The sequence below is a fragment of the Macaca fascicularis genome, chromosome 18 (genome assembly GCF_037993035.2).
Source record: "Macaca fascicularis isolate 582-1 chromosome 18, T2T-MFA8v1.1".
In the NCBI taxonomy this organism is placed as follows: Eukaryota; Metazoa; Chordata; class Mammalia; order Primates; family Cercopithecidae; genus Macaca; species Macaca fascicularis.
In genome coordinates, this window is record NC_088392.1 from 81,436,693 (window position 1) to 81,455,308 (window position 18,616).

The 18,616-nt window shown below is 51.0% G+C and overlaps 1 protein-coding gene across 28 annotated transcripts in view; it reads left to right on the plus strand.

Moving 5' to 3' along the window:
* LDLRAD4 (low density lipoprotein receptor class A domain containing 4) overlaps nt 1-18,616 on the plus strand; it is a 449,266-nt gene that overhangs the window by 169,850 nt on the left and 260,800 nt on the right. For 18 of the 28 annotated variants that reach the window (XM_045377669.3, XM_065533564.2, XM_045377677.3 and 15 more), the window contains one exon: nt 6,398-6,818. The exons of 4 other annotated variants lie outside the window; for them this stretch is intronic. In XM_045377669.3, coding sequence (XP_045233604.1) covers nt 6,779-6,818 — 40 coding nt within the window. In that variant the 5' untranslated portion in view covers nt 6,398-6,778. Of the gene's footprint in view, nt 1-1,100; nt 1,531-1,742; nt 1,873-6,397; nt 6,819-18,616 lie in introns of those variants that run through there. 6 more of the 28 variants (XM_005587262.5, XM_074022998.1, XM_074023007.1 and 3 more) reach the window with 2 other exon arrangements.

The following is an 18,616-nucleotide window of genomic DNA, read 5'->3' on the forward strand; positions in this document are numbered from 1 at the left end:
GCTGCCCGGGGTGAGGGTGGCTTGGAGGTTGTGTTACAAAAGCTGCACGTTATTTTGCACCCCCACATCACAGAGATGAAAAGTAGCGTGAAAAATTCATCGCATTCCAACTCAGTCTTCCCTGGCTATAGGCAGCCCGTTTCTCTGACTTGCTCTCAGATTTGCATTTCTGTGTAAATTTTCCGTGCTTTTGCACTATGTCCCTTTCTTTTGTTTCTCTTTAGTTTTTTTTTTTTTTTTTAAGAGACAGGGTCTTGCTATGTTGCCCCAGCTGGAGTGCAGTGACGCAATCACAGCTCACTACAGCTTTGAACTCCCAGGCTCAAGCGATCCTCGTGCCTCAGCCTCCCCAGCATAGGTGTGCACAGCCATGCCCAGCTAATGTTTATATTTTTAGTAGAGACGGGGACTTTCTGTATTGGCTAGGTGGGTCTCAAACACCTGGGCTCAAGCGATCCTCCTGCCACAGCCTCCCAAAGCACGGGGGTTACAGGCGTGAGGCACTGTGCCTGCCCACGCTGTCCTTTTTATGCCCATCTGCCCTCTCTCCCTTGGCCAGAGACATGGCCACAGGGGACTTTTTGGAATGGGAGGGAACTCCAGTTTCACCTCCTCATTTTGTATAAAAGAGGAAATGGGAGCCAGGGCCGGGAGTCACCAAGGGCACCAGAAGCGGGTGGGTCCCCACCTGGGGCTCTCTGCCCACAGCTGACTGCCTGGAGATGGGGTGTTTTGTTTGTAGCACCTGCTTTTCTTTCCTGTTAGGAGATCTTGAGACTGACTGGCCGTTGCCACAGTCTGCGCTATCCATGAGCTCTGAGGCACTCACATGGAGACGTGTGACACCTCCCTTGGAGGGACACCTGGTGCCAGCTCAAGTCGGAAATAGCTTCTCAAGTGTCTTTTTCTCACTTTTTCTCTCATCTGTCTCATGACAAGCCCTTTGCCTCTTTGATCCTAAGTGAACATCGGGTGGGATGATGCATAGGTGAGCTGTGCAGTGCAGCTCTCAAACACAGTCATTTTTATTTTTTTTTAAATTTTGCAACAGAGCCCCAGTTTGCCAAGGTTTAGAATGACCTTGTTGTTTTGCAGTGTTCCTTTCTACTTGGAACTTCTCTGGTGGGTAGAGTGGCCAGGGATCGGCGTCCGCAGGCCGGCGCTCAGCCCCGAGCGTCTGTGGGGCCTGAAGCGGTCGCGGCGGCTGTGGGGCTGTCACCTAGGTAACCGACATTCCGCCAGCGAAACAGTCTGTCCACAGCAGGAGGAAATAAAAAATGAAACTGCAGCGTCAATTCTTCATGCACTACGGTATTTTGAATGCGATTTGATTTTGGAAAAAAGGCTGTTTGACTTCTCCGTTGGATTTTGGCCTCTGTGCCTGTGGGTGACCCTCACATTTCCTGGACGTGTCTGTTTTTACAGTTACAGTGTCTTTTAACGAAAGGTGTAATGCGGACACAGCTCAGTTCTTACTCCTGAATGACTCTGAGGAGGACTGCGTTTCCTATAAGTTTTTGTGAATAGCTGGTAAGGCCGACATGCCCTGTAACTTGCTTGGTTAGTTACTTGGTTTGTGAGTGTTGGTGTTTTTAAAACGTCCCTTCCTGCGGGGGTATTTTTCCATTTGACGTGCTCTATTTCCTTAGTAACTGTTGCTCTGTTATGGGAGGGACTTAATGACATTTTTCAAGTGCAATATTGAATTAATTTATTTCCTGGTTAGTTCTGCCCATCTTCCCAGTATAAATAGAACCTCCGCGTGTGTGTGTGTGTGTGTGTGTGTGTGTGTGTGTGTGTGTGTGTGTGTGTAGAATGAAGGCCATGTGCTTGCTGCCTTGGGGGGGCTCTTGACTGTGACCTTACATCTGGGTAAGTTGCCCCTTCCTGTATTCCCCCCTCTCCTCTTCTCTTGATTTAAGCCACTTGGGGTTAGGGAGCTTCCCGGGCCTCAGGAGTAGCGTGGGAAGCAGTGGCTTCGGGGCGAGAGGCCCAGGGTCAGTCCTGCTCTCCTGCTGCCAGTGTTGGGCGCAGTTCTTGAGCCTCCGTGGGGCAGTGCTTGCCCTCTCTCTCCCTCTCTGTAGCCTGGGGGCACTTAAGTCAAAATGACCTCTGAAGGCCTTTGCTGGATAGGACTTTGTGGGAAGTGTCAGTGCAGCGGGATCACCGCTAATAATCATCATCTCGACTCTTCTAGTGGGGTGGTGGGAAAACCAGCCCGGAGGGTCCCAGCCAAGCAGGCTGAGGAGCAGCACCTCCACCTGAGAAATGCCCCTTGCCAGACGCGGCTGGGGCTGGGTTAACCGTGTAGGTGTTTGCTGAGCCTTCTCTGTGCTGGGTACAGTCCTTGGGGACGCTTCACATAAGTGCCTTCCTTCACTCCTGTGTTCGCTCAGGAAACACATACTTACCGGGCACCTGCTGGGTGCGGAGGGGAACGGGAGGATCTGTTGGCCACTGCCTTTGCTCTCACAGCACTTGTTGGGGAGACGGGCAGGCGTGGTGCAATCAGGACCCCCGCGTGGAGTTGCAACTGCAGATGTGTTGGGAAGCCGACCAGGTGTTGCGGGCTGTGCAGCAGGGTCCAGACGTAGACTGGGGGCCCATCGAAGAGGCATCTCCAAGGAGGGTTGTTTGGGCTGAGGCTGAAAGGCTGAGTGGCAGCTCATGAGCAGGAGGCTCGTGAGAGCAGAAGATTGGAGGGATGGCCGTCCTCAGCGTGTGTCCAGCTCCTCCAGCTTTCACACTTCCACGTGTTGGCTCCACAGATGCCCAGCGTGGCCGTGCCGACTGCTGGTTGGTTTCTAAACTAAAAGCACACGTCTTGTCCAGAAACAGGTCCTGCAGGCTTCTGCCGACTGTGCTGGCCCTCGGAGTTTTCTCTGGGTCCGGATCACCCACCCTGCCCTGCCTCTTGGTCACTCGACACACACACTGAGTGCCGCTGGGTTCTGGTCCCTTCTGGGTGGCCACAGTCTTTCACGGAGCAGAACGAAGCCTGCAGCTCTACTGCGTGCTCCTAGAAAGGGTAGCTCATCTTTGTTGCTAGTGGTGAGGAAGAAGACGTTTTACAGCATTTATAATTGCATTTTACCTTGAAAATTGCATTGGGGGAGACTCAGAGCGTACATAGGAATAGGCACGTTATCCATTGATGAGGTAACACAGCTGTGTCCGTCCTGCTTTTGTTGGGAACCGCAGACATCATTGTCCTAAAAACCCTGGCCATGGCCACACTTAGACCTCATGGGAACTATTACACACCCGTGTCCAACCTCTCTTTTAGAAGATGTAAAGTTAAGGGCTGGTGGGGGCGATTAAGCCAGCGTAAGAAAACTGGGAAGTTGGTTGTTTCTTCTGTTTTGATCTACATTGGCTTCAGTCTTTCCCATAGCCTTTTGACATGTGGGATGTATGATAACTCCATTTTTCTAATTAATTTTTTTGACAAATAATAATTACATATATGTGGGGTACAATGTAATGTTTTGCTATATGTACGCATGGTAGAAATATTCAAATCAAATGAATTAATATATTTATCGCCTCACCAACTTACATTTTTTGTGGTAAGAATGTTAAAAATGTATTATTTTAGCAATTTTTAGATATGTGATACTTTTTTATTAACTGTGGTCACCATGCAATGCAGTCTGTCACTAAAACGTATTCCTCCAGTCCATCTGAAACTTTGCTGTGTCTGATCAACGCTGCCCTTTTCCCCATCCCTCTTCCCTCTGCCTCCAGTAATCTCCTTTCTACCCTCCTTTTGTGAGATTGACTCTTTCAGATTCCACATATAAGTGAGATCGTGTAGTATTTGTCTTTCAATTCCTGGCTTATTTCATTTGGCATGATGTCCTCCAGTTTCATCCATGTTGTTGCAAATGACAGAGTATTGTTCTTTTTGAAGGCTGTATAGTACTCCCTTCTGTACGTATACCGCAGGGTCTGTATTCGTTCATCCACTGAAGGACACTTAGGTTGCTTCCGTAGCTTGGTTATTGTGAATAGTGCTGAAATGAACGTGGGGGTGTAGATATATTTTTGACGTACCTATTTCAATGCCTTGGATGTATACCCAGCAGTGGGATTGCTGGATCACATGGTGATTCTGTTTTTAGTCTTTTGAGGAACCTCCGTACTGTTTTCCGAAATGGCTGTACCCATCTCCATTTCCACCAACAGCGTACCTGGGTTCCCTTTCCTCCACATCCTTGCCAGTACTTCTCATCTGTTGTCTTTGAGAATGGCCGTGCTAGTGGGTGTGAGGTGATGTCTCACCGTGGCTTTAATTTGCACTTCCCTGATGCTTAGAGATGTTGAGCCTTTTTTTCATACATCTGTCAGCCATTTGTATATCTTCTTTTGAGAAACGTCTTTTCAGGTAACTCCCCATTTTAAAAATTGGCTTATTTGTTTTCTTGCTGCTGAGTTGTTTGAGTTCCTTATATACTTTGGATATTAGGCCCTTATCAGAAGTATGGTTTGCAAATATTTTCTCCCAATCTATCGGTTCTCTCTTCATTCTGTTGATTATTTCCTTATGATAACCTGATTTTTAAAAAGTGAGGTAGCATAACTTCTGCAATGAAGCAAAGAGACAAAAATCCCACAATAAAACGACAGCAAAGACCTCCCTACAGTTTGGTTTTCTCTCTGAGTTTACAGAATGAGAACAAACAAAGTCTAGCATATTTGCACACCAAGAGCATCATAGAAAAGGGCAGAGAAAAATCAAAGCTTTAGGGCAGGTGGGCTTTTGTCTGTATCTGGCAGGATAAATTCCATTTCCCAAAGTTCATGATGCTGGTGCAACTAGTTTTCTTCTGAAGTTCCTGTAGGACCTGCGTGTTGGCCGTTTTTAGATGGAATGTTAGAATTCAGAGAAAAAATGTTTTCTCATATTTTCAAGCACTTCAAAGCCGCCATTTATGCAAATAATTTATTTTTTAATTAAAATGTTACCTGTTCTTTAAACTTGAGGACTCCTACTGGGCCATACCTTATTAACCGAGGATGTTACTATAGATACATGAAGGTAATAGAATTGGATATCTTAGTATCTTAAAGTACTTCATTAATTTTTAATGTGCTCCTTATAATTAGTACGTATCAGTGATGTGTTACTTCACTACCGTCTGTTTACAGCAACATGTGGGTAACAGAGGACTCCTTTCTGTCTGTGCTCTGTGCTCTTAAATTCCTTTTCTTTAGTTCGATGGTGAAAAAGAAGAATGAGATTACGTTTTCTAAAAATCGGTTATAAATTGATTAGGATGAAGTGATAACAGAAAAGAGGTTTCTTTTCCTAAATATTGGAGATGGATATTCAGGATTCTGTTTTAAAAGTCTGATCCTTTGGGCTTCTGACATTCTTGTTGTTAATATTGCTTTATGTTTAATGGAACATTAAAATATCTGAAAAACGTTTTGTAAAATGCTTTTTTATTCTATTATTATTATTATTATTATTTTTTTTTTTTGAGACGGAGTTTTGTTCTTGTTGCCTGGGCTGGAGTGCAATGGTGCGATCTTGGCTCACCGCAACCCCTGCCTCCCAGGTTCAAGTGATTCTCCTGCCTCAGTCTCCTGAGTAGCTGGGATTACAGGCATGCACCACCACACCCGGCTATTTTTTTTTGTATTTTCAGTAGAGATGGGGTTTATCCATGTTGGTCAGGCTGATCTCGAACTCCTGACCTCAGGTGATCCTCCCTCCTAGGCCTCCCAACGTGCTGGGATTTTACAGGCAAAATGCTTTTATTATTATGTAACATACGGAGCAGTTTATAGACTAAATTTGCTTTTCTTTTCCATCCTCACTAAAAAGATAGTGCGGGCATTTGTTTTCCTCTTACGAATCCATTTTTAGACCAGGCATGGTGGCTCATGCCTGTAATCCTAGCACTTTGGGAAGCCAAGAGCTTTGGGAGGATTGCTTGAGGCCAGGAGTTTGAGGCCAGCCTGGGCGGCTTAGTGAGACCCTGCCGTTCATTCATAGATAGATAGATAGATAGATAGATAGATAGATGGAATCGCTTTTAAAAACTGCTCCTTGCAAGTCCTGCATTTTCTTCCTGGAGTGCTGACCACAGTGGCCATGCACCGCAGACCCCAGTCTAAGGCCTCGGGAACCAGCTTGAGAAGTGAGTTTCTTCCCCAGGGTGTCTGTGAGGGCAGAATGGCCCGGGAGGGACATTTGAACCTTGGGAGGAGCATAGCTGTGGCCTTGGGGGCAGATGGAGCTCCTCCCACCCTGGCAGCCCCTGCAGGAGCCCGCGTGCCCACAGTGGGGTCCTGGAGGCAGCTGCCTGGCTTTTCCTGTCCGGCCTCTATAGGCCGTTAATTGTGATGCTTCTGCTGGTCGTCAGGAAAGTGACCTGTTGCTTTTCAGTTTCAGAGGCGGAGCACAGCGAGCCGAGGCTGGGATCAGGAGCACCTGCGTGCAGGTGCGACCCTGCAGGATGCTGGCAGCGGCGCGGCCCGGGGCGCCCGTGCTCTGAGGGCCTGAGGGCCAGCCCCTCCACCTGCGCCATGGCCTCCGCGCCCTGGCTGGACGGCTGACAGGAGCGGGGACTGCCGCCGCCCAGGTGCCACACCCGGGTACCGCTCGCCCGCCCGGAGCTGGGCAGGTGGGCCGCGGATGCTCCCAGAGGCCGGCCCAGCAGAGTGATGGACTCGGACAGGCTAAAATGGAAGTGACCTGAGCCTCGCCCGGCGGCTTCCTCGACGGGACAGCGCAAGAGTTGGAGCACAGGCTTGTCTGGGGAGCAGTATGCCGGAAGCTGGTTTTCAGGCCACAAATGCTTTCACAGGTGAGCGTGCTGCAGGTAATCCGAGGCTTTACCTCCACTCCTGGCAGGCAGTCAACTCCCAAACCACTGCATGCAGCAAACCTAGCTTTGCAGGCAGGAGCTGAAGGCCAGCGCAGTCCAGGGCTCAGGCGCCTGTGGTGACTGATTTTGACAAAATAATAATGTGTTTTCCTTCACTCTCTCAATAGCAGTTTGAAAAAGCGTTTGACACTTTTTGCTTCTGTTTTTGTTGAACGATAGTCTACACACAATATCCTGCAGTGTTCGCAGCGTCTTCCAAGTCTCTGTTCTCTAAGGAAATGTGTCGCTTGCTGAGCGGGGTAGGGGAAGTGTGGTTTCTTTACAGAACCGGGAAGATTCTCCGAGGGAAAAGATTAATTGCTGATGTGTGCTTGATCCCTCCCCATCTTTAATTTCTCAGATTTATTTGTGTGCTTGGGACAGCTGGGCAGAACTCGTCTTGCAGTGAGCGGGGAGAAGTGGGACACCCCAGTTTGCAGGGAACCACACAGTCTGGCTGGCACCCAGAGCCCTCACCCAAGACACAGGGGATTTTGAATTCAGATCCTAGCTCTTTTGTCTGATTCACATAACATCCCAGGAAGCCACTTAATCCTCTGGGCCTCTGGCTCCTTGTAGACAGACTGGGCTCTGTGACATTGAGGAACCTCATGAAATCCAGGGAGAACGTGTTTACATAAAAGAGGTTTTGGGGGATTTGCTTTTTATTTTAAAGAAAGGTGGTAGAAATAGTCACAAGAAGTGACCCTATTCTCTGGTTCCACGAGTCCCAGAAGTTTGCAGCTTTTCAGATTTTGTGGAGGGAGCAGGTCAGGCTGTTGGGACACCTGGAGAGAGGGGCAGGGGCTCGGGCTTGACTGGCACGGGCCTTCTCCTTGGATTAGACGTCAGCTCCTAGACAGCCTCGCACTCCTCCGCGCTCCCTGTGGCTTCAGTGTGAAGAGATGGAGCGCCACTGTGGTGCTGCTCCAAGGAAGAATGAGGGGACGGTTCTTCCCAGCCTTGGCCGTGTCCGTGCGCACCTGCAGGCGACCTCCTGAGGCAGCTTCCACCACGTCTGTGACGTGGGGTCTCAGTGACACTGCCTCCCCCGAGGTGTGGGAGGCGGGTCGGGCCCGTGCTGGTGAGCTTGGCAGCTGTGTAGATGCCTCCCTCCGGATTGTGAGGGGCTGGTTGCCCTCTGGCCCACGTGGATGAGCTCCGCAGCTGTGTAGACGAAGGGTTGGGGGAGCACGTGCAAAGCCAAGCTCTCTGGAACCATCTTCGTACCTGCAGCCCAGCTGTCTGGAAACCAAGCCAAGCTCTCTGGAACCATCTTCGTACCTGCAGCCCAGCTGTCTGGAAACCCTGCCCCTCCTCACCCTTACCGTGTGTGCTCCAGCTGTTTCCGTCTCAGGAGCAGCTCCCTCGTGGACACCCTCCGCTCCAGGCGGGGGTGGGCAGCAGAAGCAACTGAGAAGTGGCTGGATGTGAGCTCAGCCTCCTTGTCCCTCGTCCCTACACCCCAGGCTGGGGGGGAGCGGCACCTAGGAGTTGACGTAAGGAATCTCTTCAGAGTAGTTCTGGGAGGAAGAGGGAACAAGAAAAGAAAAGGAAGTGAGCGTGGGACAAAAAGAGCCGGAGAAAGAGTGGTGCACTCTTTTAGGAAGCTGCCCTGTCCATGGACCTGACTGCAGGGTGGAGGCCGCAGGGTGGCCCACAGAGGCCAGGGTTCTGGGGCCGTCTCCTCACCCTGCTGCACCTGATGCTGGTCCACGTGGCTTCCACTGACACAGCCACGCCATCCTCACACTCTGGGGTGCTGGGGGTTCCTCTGCCCCAAGGGAAAGGGAAAGGCCTCACTGAGCCTGTGTTTGGAATCCTCAGAATCCCGGGGTTCTGCCTGGAGGATTCTTGCAGGTAGCACAGTACCTCTCACATGTGAAGCCAAGGTGTACGGCAGCTGTTAGCCCTGGGGCCTGCGTCAGCCCTTCCTCCCCTCTCGCTCACAGCCACCCACTTGTCGCTCCTCCCCAGCTCCCGTTTTTGTTTCATTTGTAATTTATGAATAGTAGTTGTCTGTATTGGCAGGTTCCAGTAAGACGTTTGGATACATGTATGTGTTGTGCAGTGAACATGTCAGGCTAATCGGCCGTGCTCATCGCTGCACATTCTATCATTTCTTTGTGCTGAGCATACTTTGGCTCCTGTCTTTCAGCTCACATTTGTGAGTTTCCCAAGAATTCATTTCCGTACTTTGGCCTCTTCCCCGCAATGTCAGCCTGGCTGAGTAACAGGTGTGCCGGCGGCGGTGGTGGGGTGTACGCCACAGCCGCCGTTTTGGAGCCGCGGTGTGCTGGGCACCGTGCTCCCGCTGTGTGTCCTTTGCCAGGCGTCACAGCAACTCTGAGGCCGGCGCCGTCATGCTGGCCTTGCTCCCCGCGGGGCACGCTCGGTGCATGCAGGAACTGGCTGGTGCCGGTGGCCTCTCCAGATTGTCTCACGCTGTGTGGCCTCAGGTACACACGGGGTTCCCTGGGGAGCTTCTCCACCCCCTGGGTGTCACCCTCAGGGACTGAGATTTATTGGGTCTTGGCATCACCTAGACCTGCTAAATCAGGACTCTCATCCCCACAAGATCCCAGGTGCCTGGCTCACTTTGAAGTCTGGGAAGCACTGGGAGCCGGCACCCAGCAGAGCAGTGTTCAGAGAGATGCCAGGGTGCTCGAGGGGGTCATGTCTCAAAAAGAAATCACCTGACTTGCGCCGTTCCTTCAGCGGGGGGATCCAAATAATGGGTCTACCTGTTCTCAGGAGACCATCGCGTGCTGAATAGCGTTCACACTGTGGGGTGCGCCGGCACCTGCAGGGCAGCAGTTGTAGCTTCCCCATCTCTCTCTAGGAAGTAACCAGCAGTGAGATGAGGAGATGTGAGTGCCTGGCCTTCTCTGGAGCTGGGTCCCTGGAGACTTGGCTCCTCATTTTTATTCTTGGTCTCCCTGCCCCTCTGTCTGCCCACATAGTTTGTAAGAGTCCCTGTGGTGCAGGATGAAGGGCTGACACGCTCTGCCTGCCCAGGCAGCTGGGTGAAGGTGGAGCTTTAGAGGGAGGTGAGCAGGAGCCCGGTGCCCAGCCCACTGCCTTAGTTGGGTTGCTGTTTTTAAAATTTTGGATTTTGCTGATTCTCTGGGCTAATGGAAAGGAGTCTCCCCTTAGATCAGGCATCGAGGCATCTTCCCTAGGCTTTAAATCATGTGTTAGGGCCAGGCAAGTGTCCCTGGGCGGTTAACCGTACGTCCACTGAAAGAAATTTGTCACTTTACGTTCCAGTTCTCTTGGAAGGTGGAGGCTCAGAATTCCTCTTCAAGAGGGTTTTGGGCGGCGCTCCGGCTGTGGGGGAGGACTGGGAGACCTGCCGGGGAGCTGCGTTTGTTTGGAGCGTGTGAAATTACCATGAGGGTGGTAGGAGTTTGGAAGGCCCCTGTCCGCATGCCAGGCCGGCAGTCCTGCGTGATGGAGTTCACGCACCTCGTGCCTCCTGGGTGAGTGTGGGTATACTCACATAGACGCATATTGCACATTTAACTTCTTAATTATGATCTTAGGTGAATGCTTGCATACAGGAATTGGGATACATTATTTTTAATTTTCTTAGCATATACAATTTAGAAATGATTTCAGTCCTTTAGATACTATTTTATATCAAAAATCAATTTTTTTCCTTTTACAAGTAACATCTGCTCATTGTAAGCAAACTTGGAAAGCTCAAGAGTCAAAAGAAGAAAAATAATTTCCCGCACACATCTTTGCCATGGGAATCTTTCTTCAGGCAACATTTTGGCTTACATCCTTCCAGTCTTTTCTTTTGCAAATTTCTTCCTACAGAACTGTGTTCATAATAGTATTTAATATAGTAACCTGATCTTTCCCTTTAACGTTACATTATGAGCATTTTTCTTATAAATACGATTTTAAATTGCTGCATAGTATTTTCATGTACATGTACTTGAATTTTAAAATTGTGTAGCTATTGTTGGATAGTCCTGTTTTTGACAGTTTTCACCCTTATGAATAACGCTTTGATGAACACCTTTGTGCATAAAAGCTCTTCTGTATATTTGATTATTTCCTTGGGATGAACTCCCCGAGGCAAAATTATTGGGTCCAAAGATGTGAATTCTGTTAAAGCTCATAATTTAATTTCCAGAAGAATTGGTTGATCCTAACTTTTGAGGCTACGCTGAAACTGGCTTCCTTCCATTGCCGGTCGCCTGTTCGCGGTGACCGTGCTCAGAACTGGGCGTGTCCCCCACGGTTCAGCCGTGCGTGGAGCAGCCCTCGTCTGCCTCACAGGGCGTCTGTGAAGCTCTTTGCAGCGTGCGGCTCTGAAGGCCGCCTGAGTGCCGTGTGTTGCACCCTCATGTTACACTTGAGCACGTAAAAACGCAGATGTCCAAAACTTACTGTTTTTGTTCTTCCAGGCCCTCGTTCTGCCTGGCTGTCATTCATTGAGGCAATGATACAGGTGAATGGCCTCTGGAAAGATACGACTCTGTCCGTCCTAAAAACAAACCCCCATTTCCTCTGAGCAGAGGGACGCAGGGACCCTTCCAGGCTGGGTCCGCCAGCCTCCATCCCAGGTGCCATCACGGTGCAGATTTCATCTGAGGTTTCTTGTGCTTTCGATGGACTTGGAGCGCATCCTGCCTGGGTGTCACCGCACACATCCTAAAGATGTTGCTGGCTTGAGGTTCTGCCCCTTCCCGGCCCATGGTGCCACACTTAGATACTGAAAAGTTTTTGCACAATTAATTTTCTTAGACTTTTTAAATTATTTCAGTGTTAGAGAAAAAACATTTAACCTCAATAACTAGGTAAGTGAACCAAATTCCCGTAGAATTTGTAGTGAATCTTTCCGGTGAAAGGAGAATCAGATCTAATTGTTAAATGAATTTAGGTTATTTCGCTTGTAAAGGAGGAGGAGGGTAGTTAGTAGTCTTTGTCTGTCTGAAAGTGCTATTTTGTGGATGTTGGTGACCAAGTTTTCTCAGCCACTAATGAGACTGGAGAAGAAGAATCACGTAAATGGAATAGTTGGAGCTGTTTACCCTGCGGGCTCCGAGTGGAGGATGTCGGTTTGCTGGGGGTGTGACTGGGCTGCTGGGTTCAGCAGCAGCTCCCAACGTGCCCTTCCCACCCCACAGACCCTCCGCGCGTTCCTCATCCCTCTCCTCTGCAAGGTTGCGCCTGTGGCTGACCCAGGCATGCCCTCAGCCCCCGCCTCCCAGAGCTGCCCAGAGAATGCTTGCTTTAGGACATACTGAGAGCTGTTCCTCCATAAAAGGAGTGGGAGTGAATTCATGGCCAAAGCTTGGAAGAAGCAACCTGAACCAGTTTCTTTCCTACAGAACTTTTCAGTCTTTAATGTGGGGCTGTGCAGTGTGGAGGTCCCAGGTGGGCAGACAGCGGGCAGTGTTCTCCCAGTGACAAGACCTGGAAGGCGTTTGAGAGGGAACAGCAGGCAAGGACAGCTTCTCATAGCGCGCACTCTGGAGAAGCCACAAATGTTTTGGGGGTCGCCTCCCACCATCTGCAGCTCCCGTGTGCCTGTCCCACCTGCGCAAGCGCAGTGGTCCCCGGCAGGCTGCTTCTGTTGGGCAAATATTGACGGAGCTCTTGCCAGGTGTATGTCAAGCGCTGCGAGGAAACAGTGTCATGAGACCGTCTCCCTGCCTCCGTTCTCTCCTCTGTCTCGTTCTGCCGGTGCTCGTTAGAGTGAGGTTTTAGTGATAAGTTTCCCTTGCCCCAGAACTTTCCAGGGCTGCTTCTTGCTTCATAACAAGAGTCCGGACTCCTTGTCCTGCAGTTCGAGGCCCCCCAGAGTTGCCTTCCTTCATTCTCGTGCTGTGACCGGAGTTCTGGACACGGTGACTGTGAGCCCACCTCTCAGTTGTTTGTGCAGCGTTTAATGGCGATGCTGTTGCTGATGCTTTCTCACCTCCTGCAGATTCTCTCCTTCCACCCCCTTGCTCTCCATCTTCAGGATCTGTCTTAGGTCCATGTAGGCTTTTGTGATGGGCACCGGAGAAGCCTAGACAGTCTTCCTGCTTGCATTTTAGTAGACGTAGAAATGATTGATAATGGCTTTTTGTAAAAATCTCAAATGCTTTTTCTCCAGGGAAGTTAAGTTTGTTGAGAGAGCCATTTGCACATACTGTGGTGTTTGTACTTGGTTTTTCCTTGATGCTGTTTAGCCTCGAATGTAGTCCTCAGTTATAAACCTCACCTTAATTAATAACGTTTCTGTGTGTAAATAACATGTAATTTATGTTGTTATTCGTACAAGCACCAAACTCTTCTCCATTTTCTTCCCAGTAAACCATTCTATACTGTTTCAGGATAATCAAATGTGATTATCTTCTTTTGTTTTAGAGGCATTGTGGTAGTCTCGTGTCTGAGATGTGTACTTGCCCATTTTAAATAAGGGTGAGAAATAATTTCAGTATTCCCTGAAACTATATTTATTTTAAGGTTACTTGAGTGTGTACAACACAAAGATAGTTATAAATATCTTTTTATAGCTCTTAAATAGCTAAAATATCAAAAGAAATTAAATATAAAAATTATGAAGTCAGAAGTGTTCCAATTAATATTTAATCTGACAGATGAGTTTGTTTGCTGAAACCTTTCATTTTCCAGCTCTTTTTATTTTTGATGAGAGCATCCCATAGGGAGGCTCCGTGATGGTGGCTGCTCGTTGCTGGATGTTGGGCTGACAGCACAGCCTAGACCAGTTTGAATGCTGGCTCTGCTGTCAGTAACTATGAGCATCGTTTAAGATGAACCCCTGCCACTGAGTGTCCAGGATCAGAGCAACCTACGTGTCTCATTGGGTTCTTTGGAAAATGCTGGCTTTTGTCCGTTGTACATCTCGATGTTGTAGTTATCCCTAAAATGGAGCCACTTAGCTCTAGAGAAATCAAACGTGCAGAAAGCAGGTGGCTGCTTCCATACGTGGCCTCTCGTACTTTCTTGGGTCCTACCGTCCTTCTCTGTTAGTGTATGGATGTCTCTAGAGCCCCCTTTTTTTTTTTTTTTTTTTTTTTGAGACGGAGTCTCACTCTGTCACCCAGGCTGGAGTGCAGTGACGCGATCTCAGCTCACTGCAAGCTCCGCCTCCCGGGTTCCCGCCATTCTCCTGCCTCAGCCTCCCGAGAAGCTGGGACTACAGGCGCCGCCACAACGCCCCACTAATTTTTTTTGTATTTTTAGTAGAGACGGGATTTCACCATGTTAGCCAGGATGGTCTCGATCTCTTGACCTCGTAATCCGCCTGCCTCGACCTCCCAAAGTGCTGGGATTACAGGCGTGAGCCACCACACCCGGCCTAGAGTCCTTCATATTGGATTCTTCTGTGCTCTCTGTTGGAGGATGAGCTCAGAGGCTGGGAAAGGCATTGTTCCAGCAGGAGCAGCCAGCCCCAGTCACCCTCCAGTTCCTGCTCTGTGACGTGGATGAATCAGCTGACCTCTCTGAAGTGCACTCTTCACCACACTGAGGTAGAGATAATGGCCAGTGAGTAGGTTCTGTATAGGGATTGAGTGAAATAACATCTGTGAAGTACCAAAACAGAGTCTGGCTTATAGTGGTGCTCAACAGATGTTCTTCTCCGTCTTCTTTCATCGTCTTCTTGAAGTTGACTATACAGAAAGGCCTCATAAAAATCAGGGGTTCATTTAGCAGATATTTAACAGTCGTCATGCCATACTTGTGTCTCAGGGGTGTACAGTCCAAGTGTCATCACGATCTGCACAGTTAACTCTGATGACATCCCGTGCAGGTGTGGAGGTGGGAGCTGGCGTGGGGATGGGGCTGGCAGGGTGGGAGCTGTTGTCCCCATCGGAGCTGTTGGGGATGGGAGCTGTTGGGGGTGGGAGCTGTTGGGGGTGGGGATCTGCAGCACGTGGCTGTGGCTTCCCCTCTGGTTCCTTACATCCTGTCTGATAGGGCTTTTAGCTGAACCTGAGCCCTGCTGCCTGCCCGTGCTGGGCTGATAATGGCCTCTCCTCCAGAGTCTCATGGAGTCGTCACAGGCCAAGGGTCTTCAAACTTGGCTTGAAGTGAAGTCCCGGGTCTCTGGGTTTTTTCAGGATACTATGTTTAAATGGGGGAACCCAGAAATGGGATGCAAAAATAAACAAGTTTAACATCTGGGTGGTGGTTTATGGTTCCATTAAACATTTTTAACCAATAATGGTCCAATATGGGAGTATGGACTCTTTTTCCTCTCAGTTAACGTTGGCATTTGTAGAATACTCCAGGGTGGTGTGAGAAAGACGTCTCCGAGTTCAGGATTTCCTAGGGGCAATGAAAGAATACAAAATACTAACACGGTGCCCTAGTTGGGCATCTAATTCTGTGCTCTGTTAGCACAGTCAGCCTTGTTGTCCTTTGTGGATGCTCAAGTCCGTGATATAAAATGATGGTGCATATACTTATAACACACGTAAGATTACTTATGATACCACATACAATGTAAATGTTGTGTAAATACTTGTTATACTATTATTTTAAAAGTTGTATTTTTTACTTTTTAGAGAGGGTCTTGCTGTGTCACCCAGGCTGGAGTGCAGTGGTGCCATCATAGCTCACTGCAGTCTCAACCTCCTGGGCTCGAGTGATCCTCCCTCCTTGGCCTCTTGAGTAGCTTGGACTGCAGGTGCATGCCAACACGTCTGGCTAATCGTTTATTTTTTGTAGAGACGGGGTTTTGCCATGTTGCCTAGGCTGGTCTCAAACTCCTGGGCTCAAGCGATCCCCCTGCCTTGACCTCCCAAAGTGCTAAGGTTACAGGTGTGAGCCACTGCGCCTGGCCTATTTTTTATTGTTTTATTGTTGTTTGTATTTTTTCCTCAGTATTTTCAGTCTGCAGTTAGTTGAATCCATAAATGCAGAACCTGTGGGTACAGAGGGCTGGATGCAGAGACTGTGGGTGCAGAGGGCTGGATGCAGAACCTGTGGGTGCAGAGGGCTGGATGCAGACACTGTGGGTGCAGAGGGCTGGATGCAGACACTGTGGGTACAGAGGGCTGGATGCAGACACTGTGGGTGCAGAGGGCTGGATGCAGAGACTGTGGGCACAGAGGGCTGGATGCAGAACCTGTGGGTGCAGAGGGCTGGATGCGGAGACTGTGGGTGCAGAGGGCTGGATGCAGACACTGTGGGTACAGAGGGCTGGATGCGGAGACTGTGGGTGCAGAGGGCTGGATGCAGAGACTGTGGGTACAGAGGGCTGGATGCAGACACTGTGGGTGCAGAGGGCTGGATGCAGAACCTGTGGGTGCAGAGGGCTGGATGCGGACACTGTGGGTGCAGAGGGCTGGATGCGGACACTGTGGGTACAGAGGGCTGGATGCAGAGACTGTGGGTGCAGAGGGCTGGATGCGGAGACTGTGGGTGCAGAGGGCTGGATGCAGACACTGGGTACAGAGGGCTGGATGCAGAGACTGTGGGTGCAGAGGGCTGGATGCAGAGACTGTGGGTGCAGAGGGCTGGATGCAGAGACTGTGGGTACAGAGGGCTGGATGCGGACACTGTGGGTACAGAGGGCTGGATGCAGAGACTGTGGGTGCAGAGGGCTGGATGCGGACACTGTGGGTGCAGAGGGCTGGATGCAGAGACTGTGGGTGCAGAGGGCTGGATGCAGAGACTGTGGGCACAGAGGGCTGGATGCAGAGACTGTGGGTGCAGAGGGCTGGATGCGGAGACTGTGGGTGCAGAGGGCTGGATGCAGAACCTGTGGGTGCAGAGGGCTGGATGCAGAGACTGTGGGTGCAGAGGGCTGGATGCAGACACTGTGGGTGCAGAGGGCTGGATGCAGAGACTGTGGGTGCAGAGGGCTGGATGCGGAGACTGTGGGTGCAGAGGGCTGGATGCAGAGACTGTGGGTACAGAGGGCTGGATGCAGAACCTGTGGGTACAGAGGGCTGGATGCGGAGACTGTGGGTACAGAGGGCTGGATGCAGAGACTGTGGGCACAGAGGGCTGGATGCAGACACTGTGGGTGCAGAGGGCTGGATGCAGAGACTGTGGGTGCAGAGGGCTGGATGCGGAGACTGTGGGTGCAGAGGGCTGGATGCAGAGACTGTGGGTACAGAGGGCTGGATGCAGAACCTGTGGGTACAGAGGGCTGGATGCGGAGACTGTGGGTACAGAGGGCTGGATGCAGAGACTGTGGGCAGGGAGGGCTGGATGCAGAGACTGTGGGTGCAGAGGGCTGGATGCAGAGACTGTGGGTGCAGAGGGCTGGATGCAGAGACTGTGGGTGCAGAGGGCTGGATGCAGACACTGTGGGTACAGAGGGCTGGATGCGGAGACTGTGGGTGCAGAGGGCTGGATGCAGAGACTGTGGGTACAGAGGGCTGGGTGCAGAGACTGTGGGTACAGAGGGCTGGATGCAGACACTGTGGGTGCAGAGGGCTGGATGCAGAACCTGTGGGTGCAGAGGGCTGGATGCGGACACTGTGGGTGCAGAGGGCTGGATGCGGACACTGTGGGTACAGAGGGCTGGATGCAGAGACTGTGGGTGCAGAGGGCTGGATGCGGAGACTGTGGGTGCAGAGGGCTGGATGCGGAGACTGTGGGTACAGAGGGCTGGATGCAGAGACTGTGGGTGCAGAGGGCTGGATGCAGAGACTGTGGGTGCAGAGGGCTGGATGCAGAGACTGTGGGTGCAGAGGGCTGGATGCAGAGACTGTGGGCACAGAGGGCTGGATGCAGAGACTGTGGGTGCAGAGGGCTGGATGCGGAGACTGTGGGTGCAGAGGGCTGGATGCAGAACCTGTGGGTGCAGAGGGCTGGATGCAGAGACTGTGGGTGCAGAGGGCTGGATGCAGACACTGTGGGTGCAGAGGGCTGGATGCAGAGACTGTGGGTGCAGAGGGCTGGATGCGGAGACTGTGGGTGCAGAGGGCTGGATGCGGAGACTGTGGGTACAGAGGGCTGGATGCAGAACCTGTGGGTACAGAGGGCTGGATGCGGAGACTGTGGGTACAGAGGGCTGGATGCAGAGACTGTGGGCAGGGAGGGCTGGATGCAGAGACTGTGGGTGCAGAGGGCTGGATGCAGAGACTGTGGGTGCAGAGGGCTGGATGCAGAGACTGTGGGTGCAGAGGGCTGGATGCAGAGACTGTGGGTACAGAGGGCTGGATGCAGAACCTGTGGGTGCAGAGGGCTGGATGCAGAGACTGTGGGTGCAGAGGGCTGGATGCAGAGACTGTGGGCACAGAGGGCTGGATGCAGACACTGTGGGTGCAGAGGGCTGGATGCAGACACTGTGGGTGCAGAGGGCTGGATGCAGAGACTGTGGGCACAGAGGGCTGGATGCGGAGACTGTGGGTGCAGAGGGCTGGATGCAGAACCTGTGGGTGCAGAGGGCTGGATGCGGAGACTGTGGGTGCAGAGGGCTGGATGCGGAGACTGGGTGCAGAGGGCTGGATGCAGAGACTGTGGGTACAGAGGGCTGGATGCAGAGACTGTGGGTGCAGAGGGCTGGATGCAGAACCTGTGGGCACAGAGGGCTGGATGCAGAGACTGTGGGTACAGAGGGCTGGATGCAGACACTGTGGGTGCAGAGGGGCTGACAGTGCAGCTGCAGAGACTGTACAGAAGAAAATACCTGTTACTAAATGTTTCTGGGTGCCGTATTGTACTTTAAAGAACCCATATTCCAGTTGCTAAGTAGACAACAGGCCCCCAGACTCCTTAAGGAGATGCGGGTGTGCCTGTTTCACATGGGG